At 34.3% G+C, this 18,902-nt stretch overlaps 3 protein-coding genes and 1 long non-coding RNA gene across 4 annotated transcripts; 1 reads left to right on the top strand and 3 right to left on the bottom strand.

Annotated features, from left to right (window-relative positions):
• Positions 1–1,918: 1,918 nt before the first annotated feature.
• LOC140013798 (phosphomevalonate kinase, peroxisomal-like) lies at positions 1,919–4,441 on the bottom strand. Its single transcript, XM_072063918.1, has 5 exons — positions 4,425–4,441; positions 3,615–3,768; positions 3,074–3,171; positions 2,744–2,853; positions 1,919–2,655 (listed from the first exon to the last, which is right to left on the bottom strand). The coding sequence occupies exons 1-5, from the start codon at positions 4,439–4,441 to the stop codon at positions 2,405–2,407; spliced, it is 630 nt and encodes a 209-aa protein (XP_071920019.1). The 3' UTR covers positions 1,919–2,404.
• Positions 4,442–7,205: 2,764 nt separating this feature from the next.
• On the top strand, positions 7,206–10,245 carry LOC140013249 (uncharacterized). The gene is made up of 3 exons (XR_011820327.1): positions 7,206–7,401; positions 9,200–9,279; positions 10,079–10,245. It is a non-coding gene; the product is annotated as an uncharacterized lncRNA (long non-coding RNA).
• A 3,649-nt stretch (positions 10,246–13,894) lies between these two features.
• Positions 13,895–14,881, bottom strand: LOC140013797 (cytosolic sulfotransferase 15-like). The gene has a single exon (XM_072063916.1). It carries the CDS (start codon positions 14,879–14,881, stop codon positions 13,895–13,897), a length of 987 nt encoding a protein of 328 aa, XP_071920017.1.
• A 3,375-nt stretch (positions 14,882–18,256) lies between these two features.
• Positions 18,257–18,592, bottom strand: LOC140013795 (cytosolic sulfotransferase 8-like). The gene has a single exon (XM_072063912.1). It carries the CDS (start codon positions 18,590–18,592, stop codon positions 18,257–18,259), a length of 336 nt encoding a protein of 111 aa, XP_071920013.1.
• Positions 18,593–18,902: the final 310 nt, after the last annotated feature.

Genomic DNA, 18,902 nt, shown 5'->3' with positions numbered 1-18,902 from the left:
CAAAATTAAAAAAGGGCAAATTATATTTTACCCCCCTGTGGTTTAGCATTTTTTTACATAACCCCCATATGGTTTCAAAAACTATACATAACTCCTTCATGATTTGAATTAAAGTGTCAAAGTGACGAAAATAGTCACTCGTAACGGAATTTCTAAAAATATCGAAATTACCTTTATAAATACATGACACATTAACCCCGTATGATTTTTTTATTTTACTATATAACCCCCTTATGGTTTTCAAAATATACACATAACCCCCCTTGGTTAATAAATAATTTTCAACTTTACATAAGGGTATTTTTGACATTTTAGGTGACTCCGTTACGAATGGTCATTCCCGTCACTTTGACACTTTAATCCAAACCATAAGGGGGTTATGTATAGTTTTTAAAACCATAGGAGGGTTATATAAAAAAAGGTTAAACCGCAGGAGAGTAAAGTGGAATTTTCCCAAAAAAAATTGTAATCTAGGATGTGTCTATCTCACTATGGAACACACCATTATAGACTTTTATGGATAACTAATAATAGTGCCAAAGCAAAAAATTTCCAACAAATGGGTGGTACTAGCTTCACAGTTCTGTTAATCGAGTTTGAGTCGAGCATTAGAATTAGATGATCCCATAATAATGCTAAGGATGGTTTGAAAATTATGTGATTTTTCAATATTCCAATTATGCAAAAGACTATCCTTGTGATAAAAGATGGATATTTCTCGTGGCATTTGGTTAGTGAAGAAAAGTCATTGTAAAACGAATTAGTTGACCTGAGATAAGTTGAAGTTTTTTAAATATACTAAAATTCTATATTAAATCTTTATTTTTAAGTTATCTGTGTCGTCATTGTTTGTGTAATTTGGCCGAGGTATCAAGAGTTAGGGCACATTTATGTATCAAAATATTATATACACTGTAATTTTAAGGGTCATAGAAGTCTACAAATCATTAATAGCCTTCTAATATAAATAAATCTCTCAATTTCATCTTAAGTTTATCATTAAATTTTAGATAATATTATCCCTTAAAATCTCAAAGGGTGAAAACTTTCTCGATTTATTAAAACTTTAGACATTTAGATTGTGTCTGTGACAAAAATCACAGCATCTATGAATTTGTGAGAAATAGGGGTGAGGTGAGGGAGAGAGGGAAGAGAAGGAGGGGGGAAAGGAGAGGAGAGGAGGAGTGAGGGAGGAAGAAAGAAGGAAGGAAAAGCGGAAGGACAAGAGATAGGGTGAGAGAAAAAAATGGTGTTGGGGGAGGGGGGAGGGCGAAGAAGGGTGCTTGCGGAATGCCAGCCGATAATGATGGGTTGAAACGACGGAGGAAGAAGAAGAAAAGAGAAAAGAAAGAAAAAACTTTGTGTATTTTTGACTTTTTGGGGTGTATATTTTGAAAAATCGTAGAGTATTTTAGAAAGTTATTAGAGACAAAGTTATAAAAAAATTGTGTGTATTAAAAATAGGCCAAAAAAACTTGCCTCCCAAACAAAAGCAATGTACGCGCAAACTGATATAAAGCACTACCTTTTCATTAAATTAATTGATAGAACTAAGAAAGAGAGCCTATCAAAAAAAAAAAAAAAAGAGTAAGAAAGAGAGATAACCGACTGTACCATTATCACACACACCATAGTTAATTCCCAAATTTCAGTTTTTCTATTCCAATGAGATGTTTACCATTATGACACAAAATTTTGAGCTACAATTCTGTGAGGACGTCATTTCCATTTGGAAAAGTAAGAAAAGGAGATAATCGAGTCAAAGTCAAAATTGGAAACATATGGTGAACGGTTTAATCCCCAAGAACACTTACATATGTTGATGTATATGGTAACATGGTTGAACAGATTATTCATGAGCTTGTGAAGGCACCCCAACAAAGCACGAAAGCCAAAAAAAAAACTTTATCAAGTCCTATGTGGAAACAGAGGTTGATTCAAATTCACAAGTATACATCAATGTTCTAAAGAAAATAAATTTTGCTAACACGAGTTCCTAAAATCAGTGGGTCTGGTAAATCTAGTAAGTACATCATTTTTCTTCAATTAGATAGAGTCAGCAGCTTCAAATATCTAAAATTTCCTAATATAAAAGACTGATCTAATTTAGTTTTTTGTAGTCGTTTCTCAATCTGCAAGGGAAAGTTCCACTTCAGAATCTCACATATATAAGTTGATCTTAGAAAAGTTTCATTCAATTATGAAAGTATACAGTGACATATACGAAACAATAAGATCCAAATAACAAAATCCATTCTTATATTGGTTAGTTAACTGGAAAGCATGACTACCTCAAGAAGATATTGAACTACAAATCTTTGCTAAACATGAACAGGAACCTCACAATGATATAAGTAATAGATGATTGTGCCGAAGGAAGCTAAGAGAACATCAATTGCAAGAGTCAAACTGAGTAAGCTTTTATTATTATGAAACCTGGCACTCGAACAACTAGCAAATTGCTTTTTGGTGCATAGATATGATTCAAGTCAACCACTAATTTAGAGACAGCCATTGTGTTAAGAGGGACAAGAAGGAAATGATCACTAAACACCACTAAGCTGTCACGGCTTGAAGATACATGACAGGAAACGTGAAATACCTGATTCCTATATGAATAAAACTCATTGCATCCTAGAATCGTAATATCAAGACCTGCATGACTAATCCATCAGCAACTTGGATTCATTTATATTCATTCAGCTTAACGAACAAATATGAAGAGTGAAATGTCAGACATTACCTTGCAAAAGTATCTTTTGTAATGCATCTGTCTTGTCTTTGCCAAATTTTGCATGAGCTGCTGCCACTGCATATTGGACCGCATGTTCTACAAAGGGGTTTCTTGAGGCACTGCTATTAAGCCAACAACATAAGGCATTACTCCAGTGAATTCCATTTAATACATGAATCCTTTGCATGTGGTTTTTAAAACACGAATCCAATCCAGAATTCCACAAAAGCATACATATATCTAATTGTAAAATTGCAAACAAAAATGATTGAAGTTAAATGGAAAGACATCAGCAGATATAGTTCGACCAACGTAAGGCGTGAAAACAGATAGACTTACCTTGAAGACACAGGCTGAAGAGTTAAATGTTTGAGGGACAATTTGTATATAGTTTCTCTCGACATCTGTGGAGAAGTTAATTTTACATCTGTCCATGCCTAAAAGTTAATAAGAACAAACTCTATTCAAATTCTGCGAAATAAATTGATTATGGTTAAAGATACATAGGTAGAGAAAAAAGACACTTCATACAGTTACATACTAGAGAGAGGTTGATTAAGAATGAAGAAACTTAGGTAAAACATGCCTGCTTCAAATAAAAGATCAATTCAAGTAACCTCGTTAAAGCCCATCCTAATATAAGACATAGTCCTTTTATCATTTGGTTATCAAATGGCACCAAATTAATTACTTCATAGGGCTTCTAACTTTCTTAAATAATATGGGTTTCTTTATCCTCTACTGAACCAAGCATTCTTCTCAGGGAGTAAACTTCGGACAAATAGTATTCAAACTTATGACTTGCATAATAAAGAATGAAGTGGAAAATACTTATTACTGAAAGAAAAGTTCACAATATGAAAAAAAAAAAAAGACTCACCCAAGCCCAACTCTCAGGTTTGATTTCCTCATAAAGTGGCTTCACTATGGCATAAAATCGTGCATTTGTGCTCAGGACAATCCCTGCATTAGGCCTCTCCAAAATTAGATAACCTCCAGTCATCAAAACCTTTCCAGGAGCAGAAGCAATCCTGCTCAAATATCATTCATGTTAAAATCAGCTAATTCTATTTCATAAAATAATAAGGCAGAAACAATAAAGTTTACATCAAAAACCCAATATCACATCCAAAATGAAAAGCAGAAAAAGATTCTTCCTTTTTTCTCTTTTGGCCAACAACCATATATCCTACGACCAAGAAACTGAAATGCAAGAAATGTAACAATGAAACAGACACGGCAGATTGAATACTTCAACTGGGGTAAATTGATGGTTGGATGATCGAATGGTTTGATGTCAAAAACCCAAAAAATTTCGGATTCAATGCGATTTATTGATCTCTTGGTTATATATCAATTGAATTAAGTCTTCTCAAAAGCAATTCTAAGCATAATTCCTCCAAATGTTGATAAACAAAAAGGGATAGATTAACTTACTAATAACCGATGCAAGGATGGAGAGAAGAAGATGCAGATGGTATTGTTGTGCTCAAGTACGTTCTGGGATTCGCAGATTCGGATTCAAGTGATCAGTATCTTCTTCTTTTTTTTTATTTCCTCTTTGTTGGGACAACGACAAGGAATAAAAGCAGCAAGGGCAATAAAACAATTACTGCTCTTTGTTGACTCAATTTGTTAAAACTTCAAGCCTGCGTAGCTACTTCTCAGTTTTCAGTTCTCAGTCGCTGACTTGGGAACGTGGTCCATTTCTCACTGTGCAACAGATCAGGCACTTACCAAGTACTACAGCGTAAAAGAACCAACCACCTTTGCTTTAAAGTCGTTGGCTGCCGAAAGAGTTTTAAGGCTCTTCTTGGTGCAGGTCAAGAGATTTGGGATTGAATTTCTTGATTTGCATTCACCTTTAGTATTTTTTGAAAATTTCACAGTTCCCTTCAGATTCTCTCTTGACCCATTTGAATCCATCTCTTCCCTCTTAGTAGAGTAGGTGTAGATATAGAATAGAACAAACTACCGTGTCGACAAAATAAAAAAAATAAAATAAAAGAATTTTTATTTTTTATTTTCTTTGTTTATTATTTACTAGTATTATGTAACATATATTAACAGATCATAAGAAGAGAAAAAAACAAATGAAACAAATGAGTACATTTTCGAACATTTTAAAAGTGCTTAGAATATTAACCTTTAATTAGAATTCAATTTAGCAAAATAACTTTTAAAAAAAATCATAATATCAATTATCTCATCCGTTCCTCATCCCACAACAAATAATGTGTTTGGACAAGAGATTATTTGGAATAACACTCTATAACACTTTTTATAGTATGATGTGTGTAAGGTAAAAATGTGATTGAAAATTATGTTTATGATACAAGTTGACAAATATTTGACTTTTTTTTTTTAAACAAATCAAGCTAACCAAACAGACCAATATCAGCTTCGCCTTCGAATTTCTACATATAATCCTACTTTTTGAAAATCTTGGGATCACGGACAATCAAATGAAATAAAGTTGGACCTTTTTATAAAAGAAAGGAATGGAGTAAGGTTGCAAGCAAAGCGTAATCCAATGTTTGGTTACTTTTTTGAACTCTGGATTAATGATTTTATAGCAAAACTCAATTGTTATGTACATTGATGGTTGGATCAATCCTAGAATCAGAATAAATTTATTTGTCGTTCTCGGAAATCTCACCAAGCCCCTTCCCGGCCCCGCCCTGCTTCTCTTGCAGGGACATTTGCGAAACTAATAAAAATTTATTATATAATTTTATTATAGTCAAATTTTAGCAAATAAATATTAAAATATTAAAATATTAACATATCATCAAGTTGTTATTTATTGTAATTTCACAATTTAAACTTATAAAAACAATCAAACAAAAGCTATTTGAATACAATAATGGAATAAATATAACTAAAGTAGTCAAGTTTTCACTTTTAGCGCAAATACAATCACTAATTCATTATTGTACTTGTGTATTTTTTTTTTTGAGAAAAAAGTGTTATTGTATTAAGTGTAATTAAGAATTTAGTATAAATGTATTAGTAAATTTAGTATAATTAATTAATAATTTCTATTAGTAGACATATATAATTATTAGTATAATTAATAATATCAATTATATTATATATACTAATATGCATTATATAATACATATAACTAATAATATCATCATCATAAGTTTGTAACTAATTAAATTAAATATTATATATATGATTATATACATATATATTTATTTATACATTTATTTTTTTTAGTGGGTGGCAGGGCGAGGTGGCGGAGCGAGGGAGCATGTCCCCGCCCCCCCGCCCCATTTCTAAGTGGGGTGCTCCATCCCCTTGCTCCATTAGCCCCCAGCGAGATGGGTGCCTGTAGCCTATGTTTTCAGAACTGGACTGAATATCGACTCGATCGAGCTCAGAGGTTAGGGGTTAATGGGTTCAACCAGATTCTATTGGGATTGAATCGGATGATGTCATAAATAAAAATTATTTAAAAATTAAAATATTATATGTAAAATGTGAGGATCCGAAAATTTTCTTATTTTTGTCATATATTACTGGTTTATTTAAGTATTATTTACTCAATTTCTCCGAATTATTTAATTCGACTACTTAAAATCCATTTATATGAAAAAACACCTCTCTTATGTTTTTAAAACGTTTTGTTAGAAAATTTACTTTTTGAAAACTCGTTTAGTTCGGAACAACGAGTACACGTTTTTCGAGACTATATTTGAATCGAGAGTATATTAATTTTGGAGAAGTAAGAATGAGCAATAGTAGATTAAGAAAAGTTAATTTGAGATTTGAGGAGTTAAAACTCGACTCATGTGAGGACTAGTAAAATTTATTATTTTAAATTCCATTTCGAGCTTATTTAAATATTTAATTGCCCATTTGTTCTGAATATTATTTTCTAGTCTATTTAGACCTAATTACATGATTCTATAGCTTAATTATATTTTTAAAGTGATTTGTTTCAAAATTTAATTTTTGAAAACTCGTAAAGTGAGAATAGTGAATACGTGATTGGAGTAAATAATTGAATTGAAGATACAAAAAGTTTGAAAAATTGGAGACTTGTATATTAGTTTCAAAATAGGTATTTTTATGCTTAAGTGCTCAATTATTAGTTAGTAATACTATCGTTATAAGAATTTCTTAGAAATTTCGCTCTATCGCGTATAATTGGAAGTACGCGTTTTTACGCGAGCGATCAATTAAGGGACTTAAGGGCTTTATTTTTTGACTATTAAGAGTGAATAATAATAGTATGAATATAAGTGCATTAAAGGTTTAATGCACAAGTGAAACAAATCCAAGAGGAAATGAGCACGAAACTCGCGCGTACACGCACTCTCCTTAGTTGACTTTTGGAGCATTTTGGGCCACACATTCTTAGGCTTCTCAAGGGAGCATCACACCAGATCAAAACCCTTCTCTTCTCACCTCAAGTGCCGGCCAAACACTCTCATTTCCCTCTCTCATTCCAGCGGCCAAGGAGGAAGGAAGAACAACTCCAAGCTTCCAAATTTTTCCGCTTCATTTCTTGCACAAAACATCACCAAATCACACAAAAATTGAACTACACTAGCTTAACCCTTGGAGTTTGTATCTAGCTAAGAAGGAGGGGCTGTTTTCACGAATTTCTTGGACCAAGAGGGGACCGAAAATTCTGTCCTTGTGCATCTAAGAAGGTGAGCCCGATCAACTCTCCAAATCTTGCTTCATGGAAGTAGTAATGCACGTTTAAGCCCTTACATGTTTATGGGTAGCTTGTTTGTGATGGAAAATTGGTCGTGTGGGCTCTATAAACTCCCACCTTGGGTATATGGACTGATTTGGTGATTGATGATGAAAGTAATGTTGGTTTAGTGCTTATATTGGTGGATTAATGTTGGGTTATTGATGGAAACTCAAATGAGGTGCAAAGGGAAAAAGTGACCATTTTGCCCCTGGTTTGTTCAACCACTTTTGTGCAAGATTTTGAGGTTCTAATGGCTTGTTTATGTTTTTTACATGTTATACTGATTGTGTAAAAAGTTTCATGGAAAAATAATATGATTTAGTTGGTTAAATGAAGTGATTTCCAAAGTTTTGAAAACTGGAAAATGATTCCCGTCACTAACAGACAGTCATCTTGTTTCGGCTATAATTCATCTCTCCGATGTCAGATTTGAGTGCCGTTTGTGGAAATGGAAACTAGACATTCCCAGCTTTCATTTGGTATAAAAGACACATTCTGGTTCCTCTCGAGTGAGCCAAACCATTCGTTTAAAAATTGCTGTCCTGTTTCGTTTGTCACTGGGAGGCAGATTATGAACTGTGATTTGATGCTCACGTATGAGCTTGTTATGGATAGATTTTGAAAATAGTTTCTTCTGAGAAAATATAGCCTTATGAGTCTATTTTCTAACGCCGCCAACCATTCTCAATTCCAAGTTGAATTGAGTGATTTATGATTGAAATTCAAAACTGACTTTGTGAACGAAAACAGTGTTTTGGACAGATTTGAAACTAACTACGGTTTGGGACTTGTTATCCAAAGTTTCTTATTGTAAATCATCTATCGAATGTACCTTGAAAATATTTTGGACATTTTCTAATGGAATGAACCATGTTTGAGATGTTCCTTGACCAAATGTTTGGAAACGACAAAACGGAAGTTCAAAGGCAACTTAGCCTTAGAATTTCTTGTGATTTCAACGGTTTTGTTAACCCACTTTCTGTGCTTATTTCTCCATGAAATTTGGTAGAGGAACAACCCTTATATGGTAGTATTATACTGCTAATTTTGGTATTATTCCGAGGCCGTTTCATTGCTCAACTAAAGTTCCAAAGTTCGTGACGTGATTTTGGAAAACCCTTGTTTAACAAGGAAATTTGGGTAACTTTGAGCTACCATATCTTGGTGCTCGAAACTTCAATTCTCATTCCACTTATTTTGTTTTAAACCTGGATTACAACTCTAATAGAGTTCCAAATTTCAGAGGCTAGCTTTAATTGTATGAATTTTGCCGAATTTTCAAACTTTGTCAAAAATCAACCCAAATCTGTCTTGACTTTCTAAAACAGCAATTTTGGGCTAAATTTCGAATATTTTCCAATTAGAATCATGGAAAAGTGTCTTCTAGGAACTTTTAGTAATTTGGAAGTAGTTTCCAATGGCACTAAGTTTTTCAACTTTGGAATTGTAGAGAATGAGATACGATTTTTCAAAATATGGGTGACAAATCTGAAATTTCCGAACTTAAAGGAAATTGAGGGTTGCGAACTCTCTATTTTCCTTCGATATTGCTAAACCGTTTTACACTTGATTTCAAAGATGAAAATCAGATTTCACTTGTATTTTAAAACCTCATTTTTTAGCCTCGATTTACGAGTAATTAAGGCTCATTTTCGTGAAATTTTTTTAGATTGTACAAGTGTGCAATCTTCCTCGATAATTAGGGGTTTTAAGCGATAGTGTGTAATAGACAATTACTATTTGCTCAGGTGCTCAAGGAGACCTACAAGAGGATCTCGAGGGGAACACCTAAAGGCTCGTTTACGCACTTACTCCCTTGTTTCGATTGGTGAGTGTCAAGTGCATGAATTTGATATTAAGTGGTTATCTGTTTCTTATCCGTTATGAAAATTTGAAATTTTGAGACGAGAGTGTACTTTACCGCACTCGTGCTCTTTCAAATGAAATTATATTCGAATTTTGCTATATGAATTCATATCCGACTTGTACATGGTAATGTGGATGTGATTCGTATTTGTTTTGATTCGTATATGTGATCCGTATTTGTGATTCCTATTTGGAATCGTCGATTTGAGCGTTGCTCGTTGACTTATATTCGTATTCGTATTTATATTCGTATTCGTATTCGTATTCGGGGGACGCCCAAACTCGTTGGTTAACTTTGCGAATCGAGCCAGCATGGGCTTGGTCGATAAGCTTAGCCAACCATGAGATATTCGTAGAGCATGATCTATTGGAGAGATCTTGCTTGGCATTACTCGTGCAATATTGCCATGATATACTCGAGTATTATAAAAAACTTTGATGAGCGGGCCCAGTAAGGGGTGTAACGGTGACGGGATTCGAAGAAAAGTGGTGTATCTATGGATTTGATACTTATGTGGTTGACAGAGTGTCAACGTGAAATGTGATCAAGACTTCGACTCGACTACGTGGAATTTAGCTCCTGAGAGCTACAGTATCCTTGAATTGTTTCTGTTTATTTTTCCTATTCGAAATGTGAATTATTCGAACTTTATAACTTTACTTACTATGTAATTTGTGGCTACTTGGATTATATGTTTGCATGTGTGTTTCCTGGCCTCACTAAGTATTGGCTCATCCCATTAGTTTGTTTTCCTTAACAGGTTGGATTGGAAGATTTTGGAAAAGCCGACTAGATTATACTTTTGATTGGAATCTGGGCTGTAAATGTGTAGTTGACTTTTAATGGTTGTATTTTGGGACTCGATGTATCCTTTTGTGAACATGATGTAAGATTTGAATATTTAGTTAAGGAAGTGACTTTTCTTTATTTTGACTTGTAGTATTTTGGTATGTATCGTTAAGTTCGATTCGAATTGTCTTGAGTCCTGGCGAGAGTTGGACAGGCGTCCCGCGAATACCCTTGGGTTTGCCCTTGGGAGAAGTGGGGGGCCTTCACATAAAATACCTAATAACATGTTAATATTAATAAAGGTATATTTATATATATTTGATGTCTCAAATATATTTAATAGGAAAATACAAATAAATTAGAACAATCAAGTAGCTTTTTATATTATTTAATGAGCATTAACAAGTTTAGAATTAAAATTATGGATTTAATTGAAAAATAACACCAAACTTTAAGACAACATTTATAAAGTATGAAATATTTGAAGTATATTAATAATTTTTAATAACTTAGGGGTCAAAACATAATATTAAAAATATTTTGACCTTTCAAAAAAAAAAAAGAGACTGGGTTCATATTTTCCAATCAAACTCGATTTTTGACCTGATTTGACAGAATTTTTTATTTTCCAATTTTTAGGATTAACTCAGACCGAACAATTGGCACATTCCCGATTCGACTAGTCGGATCGGCCGGTCCGATCCGAGTTTAAAAACAGAGCCACCTGCCTCATTACCATCCCTATGTCTCAATCATCTAAAACTCTGAATCAAATTAAACTTGTTACTGCTACAATATTTATTATTTATAGCCACTTTTTTTGTTTCTTTTTTGTCAATCATCCTTACTGTTTTTTAAGGATTATTTATTGCCGACTTTGTTGCAGACAAGAGAAAGTGACTTGCATTCAGTTGCTTTGTCAATTATTGAGCTACCTATACATCTGGACACCATTGCCACTGGCCATTTGGTCCAGTGGTCATCACCATAATGGTGATGCTGAAGGTTAGGGGATCAACCCCTGCCTCCCACAATTTGGCCACAATATGTGGCTGGTCTTAGTTGACCATCCCCCTGCCCCTTCCCTTAGACTAGGTGTTGTAAGTTATACAACATCTATCGTTGCCAGAAAAAAAAAATACATCTGGACACCATTAATAATGTGTCAGTCTAAATATGGGCCAGTCTTCCAAACACTCACCCCCCCTTTCTCCCAAAAAAAAAAGGAACAAGAAAAATGAAAAGGAACTACGTTGGTTAGTCCATATGAAAATTAATCGAATTTGGAAGCTATTTGCCGGACTATAACTCAGAAAAAAGAGACAAAAAACCTGAAGTGCTCGTGAAAATATCTTTTAATCAAAATTAAAAAAATTGTAATCTAGGATGTGTCTATCTCGCTATGGAACACACCATTATAGAGTTTTATGGATAACTAATAATAGTGCCAAAGCAAAAAAAATCCAACAAATGGGTGGTACTAGCTTCACAGCTCTATTAATCGAGTTTGAGTCGAGCATTAGAATTACATGATCCCATAATAATGCTAAGGATGGATTGAAAATTATGTGATTTTTCAAGATTCTAATTATGCAAAAGACTATCCTTGTGATAAAAGATGGATATTTCTCGTGGCATTTGGTTAGTGAAGAAAAGTCATTGTGAAACGAATTAGTTGACCAGAGATAAAAGTTGAAGTGTTTTAAATATAATAACATTCTATATTAAGTCTTTATTTTTAACTTATCTGTGTCGTCATTGTTTGTGTAATTTGGCTGAGGTATCAAGAGTTAGGGCATATTTATGTATCGAAATATTACATACACTGTAATTTTAAGAGTCATAGAAGTCTGCAAATCATTAATAGCCTTCTAACATAAATAAACCTCTCAATTTCAACTTAAGTTTATCATTAAATTTTAGATAATATTTTCCCTTAAAATCTAAAAGGGTGAATAATCTCTCAATTTATTAAAAGTTTAGACATTTAGATTGTGTCGGTGACAAAAATCACAGTATCTATGAATTTGTGAGAAATAGGGGTGAGGTGAGGGAGAGGGGGAAGAGAAGGAGGGGGGAAAGGAGAAGATAGGAGGAGTGAAGGTGGGAGAAAGGAGGGGAAAGTGGGAGGACTAGAGAGAGGGAGAGAGAAAAAAATGGTGTTGTAGGGAGGGAAGAGGGAAGAAGGGTGCTTGCGGAACGCCAGCAGGGGCGGATTGAAGGTGGGGGCACGGCCCCCACTGCACTCTTAAATTTCTATAATACTTATACAATTTTGATATAATTTTAAATGTGCCCCAGAGGTTTTTTAGAAAAGATGTGAAAAAATGAGTCACAAAATTTAGTTTAGTTACTTATATTGAGAAAAATATACTTTGTGAAGTTCAAAATGAGAAAGTTATAAACCGTTATCAAAATATGAAAACTTGTCGTGAGCAATTGTAAATAGTTTAGTTTGTTTTTGAAATAAAATTATTATTACATTAATAATTTTGAGTTTGTCTTTTTATGTTTTTAAGGGAATATATGTATAATTTGTACTTGTTGGTGAATTTATTTATTTATTTTTGCTTAAGAAACTAGAAAAAGAGTAGATAAAAAATTTTAGTGTTATTTTTGCCTCCACTAAGACTTTTTTCTAGCTCCGCCACGGAACGCCAGTCGATATTGGTGGGTTGAAACGACGTAGGAAGAAAAAGAAAAGAGAAAAGAAAGAAAAAACTTTGTGTATTTTTGACTTTTTGGGGTGTATATTTTGAAAAACCGTAGTGTGTTTTAGAAAGTTATTAGAGACAAAGTTATAAAAAAATTTTGTGTATTAAGAATAGGCCAAAAAAAACTTGCCTCCCAAACAAAAGCAATGTACGCGCAAACTGATATAAAGCACTACCTTTTCATTAAATTAATTGATAGAACTAAGAAAGAGAGCCTATCACCAAAAAAAAAAAAAAAAAGAGTAAGAAAGAGAGATAACCGACTGTACCATTATCACACACACCATTATGAGATGTTTACCATTATGACACAAAATTTTGAGCTACAATTCTGTGAGGACGTCATTTGCATTTGGAAAAGTAAGAAAAGGAGATAATCGAGTCAAAGTCAAAATTGGAAACATATGGTGAACGGTTTAATCCCCAAGAACACTTACATATGTTGATGTATATGGTAACATGGTTGAACAGATTATTCATGAGCTTGTGAAGGCACCCCAACAAAGCACGAAAGCCAAAAAAAAAAAAAAAAAAAAACTTGTAGTTCAGATAAACAAAAACTCTAAATAGCAAAACCACAATACACTTCATCGTTAGTGATTAAAAACAACACAAAACAGGATTTACAAAAAGTTCTCCTGACTAAAATCCATTATGTGACTTAAGTCCCAAATATTTTCTTTTGTCCTTTTTTCTTGGAGTTTCAAATGAGAATAGTCCTACTATCAGGAAACATTTTGAGCACGATTCTATGAGCATATTTATCATTTCGGCTTGAAAAAAACAAGGAAGGGAATGAACCCAGTCAAAATGATAAAGATATTTTGGTGCACGCATATGTGATATTTTAGTCATACAACAACTGAATGAAAAGTAACTGATACAACCATTACACAGCAATAAGCAACAAATAGTTGAAGATAAGCGTATTAGGTCTTCTCTTTTGTTTTCTCGTTTTTGGAGCTGAACCGTTGATCAGATTTGCTGAACTAGTCCAAGAGGGGAGAGAGATATCCACATGAAACATGCATGACAATCTAATGAGAAATCTCACATGAAACACGCATAGTGATCTATTTGCTCTTGATTTCCAGCGTCAACCCGGATTCCCCAAGCTTTTCTTGAAACAATTTTTCAAGTCGGTTGGCCATGGAAGGAGTTAGTACATTTACCCAATCACCAACTTCTGCCTTCCTGAAAAAGGAACTATGCTTAACTCTAAAAGCGCCGTGTATCTCCCCCTCCTTGTTACAGTCCAAATTCTTAAGATTTTCGAAGCTGCAGAGCATTGCTATTTCTTCAACCAAACCGGCTTCCTGTTCCTCAGCTGAAAATGGATATCCTAAAAAGTCGGCTATCTTCTTCACGGAGCTATTGACATCCTTTTTTAGATCCTCATACTTCAAAAACAACACTTTTTGAGGGTTTTTCAAGCTTGCATCCCAATATCCCAAACAATGGTCCCAAAATGGACCATACGGGTGTATGCCCTGACAAAACTCTTCAAAAGGTACATCAATAGACATCGATGGGCTTGAAATAAGACCATTTTGCAGCAAGAATTGCAACAACGAAGTGAACACATCCAAAGGGTTTCGGCACAGGTAGATGATTCGACAATTGGAGCAATCCAAGATGCTGCTAGGAAGGAATTGATAAGGGAGGTGAGTAGCGAGGATTCGTGGGCAAGGCATAGAGTCTATATCGGGAATATTACCATCCTTGTACAGATATATCTCGAGAAAAGGGACGAGATAATGAGGGTTGGAGAAGAGCAAAGGGCTGTCATCGACTGAATGATTGTTGCGGTTAACAATACTGAAGGTGAGGGCTTTAAGCCATGTGGTTCCCGATTTCGGCATGCTGGCCAAAATAATGTCAGAGTCAATGGCTTTGAAGTGCTTTTGAAAGGTTAATGTGGCTTGAAGCAAGTCTGCATAAAACCAAACGCCTTGGTAATTAGCCACCAGGCCCCCTGCTACAGGCTTCTTTGGTTGCAACCTCTGGAAGAGCTCTTCAAAGTGATCATCTTTTTGCTCCACTTCAGTTGAAGATGACATCTCCTGGATTACTTGAATGAAAATCTCTATGTGTGTGTGTGTGTGTGTGTTTTTTTTTGGATTGATACCAGAAAATTCTGAGCCAATACTTAAGTGCTGCACCAATTAATAATGAAATGCTGAAGTTTATATAGCGATGATCAACCGTCCGTCAATATATTATCTAGACATCCAAGATAGTGATGGAAAAGGGTACTGGTGCAGGCATATAATATCATATTTAATTCAGAACAAATTACTTTTTTCAAGTATCAGTTAAGATAGGAACAAACTAAATCACCAAACAATAATATCAATAATAATAATAAAATGCAAAAAAAAAAAAAAAACAAAAGACACGTGACACCAAAATTTTTAACATAGAAAATCCAATTTGAAAAAATCATGGGACCTAGTCCAGTTAAAAAATCTCCAATATCACAGTAATGGGAACACACAGGTTTACCAAAAATATCCGGATAACAACAATATCACCAATATCAATCAAGTAAAATTATAACAAATTCATCTCCCAAACTATAAATGTCAAAGAAGTGGATTTGGAAAGGTATTACCAAATGAAGAGAAAATTCAACATCTAAATCAGTAGATGCGTAGAGCTCGACAAGAGAATTGTATGGTTAAAATTTCATCTCAATCGCATTTCAAATCACCCTTCTTACTGAATTTGTTCACAACCAATCTTGCCTTCTACTTTAGTAGTGAGTTGTGCTCTTGAGTCCTCAACTTAAAAATCTATTCCATTTTTAGTGCTCTCTTGCTCTTAGGCAATTTCATCAGGTCATAGCTGTGATTCTTATGTAAGGACATTATCTCCTCTTGCATAGTTTCCAACCAATCTTCTTTTCTCTCGTACTCTAGAACCTCACTGTAGAACTCAAGTTCCTCTCCATATATTAGCAACACATACTCATTAGGATTATATCTACTAGAATGTCTCCTCTTTCTGGTAGATCTTCTAGACTCATCTTGTGGTGGTGATGGTGAAGTTGACAACGTCTCTTGCTCAAGTTCGTCAGTAGCAGTTAGGGGTGGACGCGGGTCGGGTACCCAACCCATTCACCATTTGGCTGATCCGACCCGCGCCTTGCGGGTAAGCCATTTTCTGACCCTTACCCGCCCCGCATATTAGCGGGTACCCTATAATCGAGTACCCGCTGAGATAAGGTCGGGTTAGCTGGTACCCACCCCGCTCCATTTATCATTCAATTTTTTTTAAAAAAAATGATTTATACCAATTTAATTGTATATTTTACACATTCATCTGACATTTAATAAATTTTTTTTCTAAAAAAAAGATTTCCCACCAAGAAACAAGCATGTGAAGAGAATATAAGATAAAGGAAAAAAATTAAAAGAATTCAAAATCAATAAAAAGTTTGAAATAAGTAACACAATTTTTAATATATATATATATGTTTCACATTAATTAAACTTTTTTCTATAAAATATAAGATCATGGCCTTTACAAATGAATCTTGTAAATAAACTATAGTCTCTCATATTTGTAATGCAATTTGTTCAATAAAATTACTTATTTAGTTCTAACTTATTATTTTATAGTGTGTGTATAAAAATAAAAAATATATATTTTCGGGGCGGATCGGGTACCCGCGGATTTTTAATTATGTGACTCTAACCCGCCCCGCATCTTAACGGGTATCCGATCCTCTTTCGACCCAATCAAATAATAAAAATAGGATATCCTAATTTTTGGATCGGATCGGATCGGATATGACGGGTTTTCGGGTTAGCGGATAATTTTGCCCGCCCCTAGTAGCAGTATCACTTTCATCAATATTCTCTCACTGCTCTGTTTCAGCTCCCCTATGATCAAAATCAATTGATACTTCTAGTTTGATCCCATGAGACTTGCATTAGTTTTCAAATGATCCTCAGTACTTAACTATTTGTTAGTGTCCCTCTCAACTTAGCTACGAAAATCTTTGAACACATATGAAACCTGATCTTTAGATTTCAAAACAAAACACAAAATTTTTCCGATAAAATCATCAATAAAAGTTACAAAATAAATATTACTACTAAGAGAGACCTCTCTTTCATATGTCAAATATCAGTGTGCATCAATCACACAGTCGATGAGAGTGAGAGGCTAACCATACTTGAAGTCTTGTGACATTTAATTGGTGGAAAAGGATTCTATATTAATTCCATTGGATCATAGCTGGCTACAGATAATAAAGTAGGTGCTTTAATGTGCGAGGTACCACAAGTTAGGTGATCATAATATGTATGTCTTTAAGGTGCATCTTGATGTAAAGTTTTACATTACAAAAAATTTTAAAATTGGTGCAGTAAAAATTAATAGGAGTAGTTATTATTATTATCGTTATACGCCGTACTATCCGTATCAGGTAGCAAGGCATAGAAGTTAGAGGAACGATAATAGATGCTAGTTTGAGGCTACCTTTCAATACTTCAAGAGATATAAAGTTATTATTTAAAAACTAAAGGATGAAAAAATTTATTTAACAAAATACTAAAACGGTTTAAACGAATTTCATATAAAAAAATTCTTTTACTAAAATTTGCCAGGCTTGGTGCGTAAAATGACAAGGAAAATGAAACAAGATCCAAGGAAGTCATTAATCTGATGAGCGTTGGCCCTTGCTTAAGGGTTAATCCTAATTGGACTAATTTCACTTTATACCCTTAAACTTTTATCATTTTTTCACTTTGTATCTTAAATTTGTATTCTCGATACTTTGCACTTTAAACTCTTAATTTTAAAAAGTTTATGGCCTAAATCGTCAAGTTTATTTCATTTAGGTCCATTCAGTAACAATGTTTGGTGAATTTAAGATTCAGTCAATGGCACTTTCCTGAAAAAGGAATTATGCTTAGCTCTAAAAACAGTTTGTATCTCCCCCTCTTTGTTACAGTTCAAATTCTTAAGATTTTCGAAGCTACAAAGCGTTGCTATCTCTTCAACCAAACCTGCTTCCCCTTCCTCAGCTGAAAATGGATGACCTAAAAAGTTAGCTATCTTCTTCACGGAGCTAGTGATACTTTTTTTTTAAAATCCTCATACTTCAAAAACAACACTTTTTGAGGGTTCTTCAAGCTTGCATTCCAATATCCCAAACAATGGTCCCAGAATGGACCATAAGGGTATATGCCCTGACAAAACTCTTCAAAAGGTACATCAAGAGACGCCAATGGCCTTGATGCAAAACGATTTTGCAGCACAAAGTGCAGCGTAGAGGTGAATACATCCAAAGGGTTTCGGCAAAGGTAGATGATTCGACAGTTGGAACAATCCAAAATGGTGCTTGGAAGGAATTGATAAGGTAGGTGAGTTGCAAGGATTCGCGGGCAAGGCATAGCATCTATATCTGGAATATTACCATCTTTCTACAGATACATCTCGAGAAAAGGAACCAGATAATGAGGGTTGGAGAAGAGCAAAGGGCTCTCATCAACTGAATGATTGTTGCGGTTAACAATACTGATGGTGAGGGCTTTAAGCCATGTGGTGCCTGATTTCGGCATGGTGGCCAAAATAATGTCAGACTCATTGGCTTTGAAATTCTTTTGAAAGGTTAATGTAGCTTGAAGTAAATCTGCATCAAACCAAACCCCTTGGTAATTAGCCAGCAAGCCCCCTTCTATCGGCTTCTTTGGTTGCAACCTTTGGAAAAACTCTTCAAAGTGATCATCTTTTTGCTCCACTTCAGTTGAAGATGACATCTCCTGGATTACTTGAACGAAAATCTCTATGTGTGTGTGTGTTTTTTTTTTTGGATTGATACCTGCAAATTCTGAGCCAATACTTATGTGCTGCACCAATTAGTAATGAAATGCTGAAGTTTATATAAAGATGATCAACTGTCCTTTAATATATTACTATCTAGACATCCAAGTTAGGACAGATCAACTCAACTGTGAATTGTGTCATTCATATTGTTACTCAAAAGTTTGCCACGTAATCATCAATCATACAGTCGAGAGTGAGAGGATAACCATACTTGAAGTCTTGTCATATTTAATTGGTGGAAAA

This window comes from Coffea arabica, chromosome 8c, assembly GCF_036785885.1.
Source record: "Coffea arabica cultivar ET-39 chromosome 8c, Coffea Arabica ET-39 HiFi, whole genome shotgun sequence".
NCBI lineage: Eukaryota > Viridiplantae > Streptophyta > Magnoliopsida > Gentianales > Rubiaceae > Coffea > Coffea arabica.
Note: the sequence above shows the minus strand (reverse complement) of the source record. Positions and strands in the feature narration are given on the sequence as shown.

Coding starts and splice junctions, on each gene's coding strand:
- LOC140013798 (XM_072063918.1), bottom strand. Junction 3,172..3,614: donor AACCTGAGAGTTGGGCTTGG/GTGAGTCTTTTT, acceptor ATTAACTTTTAG/GCATGGACAGATGTAAAATT. Junction 2,656..2,743: donor ACAAAAGATACTTTTGCAAG/GTAATGTCTGAC, acceptor TTAGTCATGCAG/GTCTTGATATTACGATTCTA.
- LOC140013797 (XM_072063916.1), bottom strand. CDS start 14,881: ATGTCATCTTCAACTGAAGTGGAGCAAAAAGATGATCACTTTGAAGAG.
- LOC140013795 (XM_072063912.1), bottom strand. CDS start 18,592: ATGTCATCTTCAACTGAAGTGGAGCAAAAAGATGATCACTTTGAAGAG.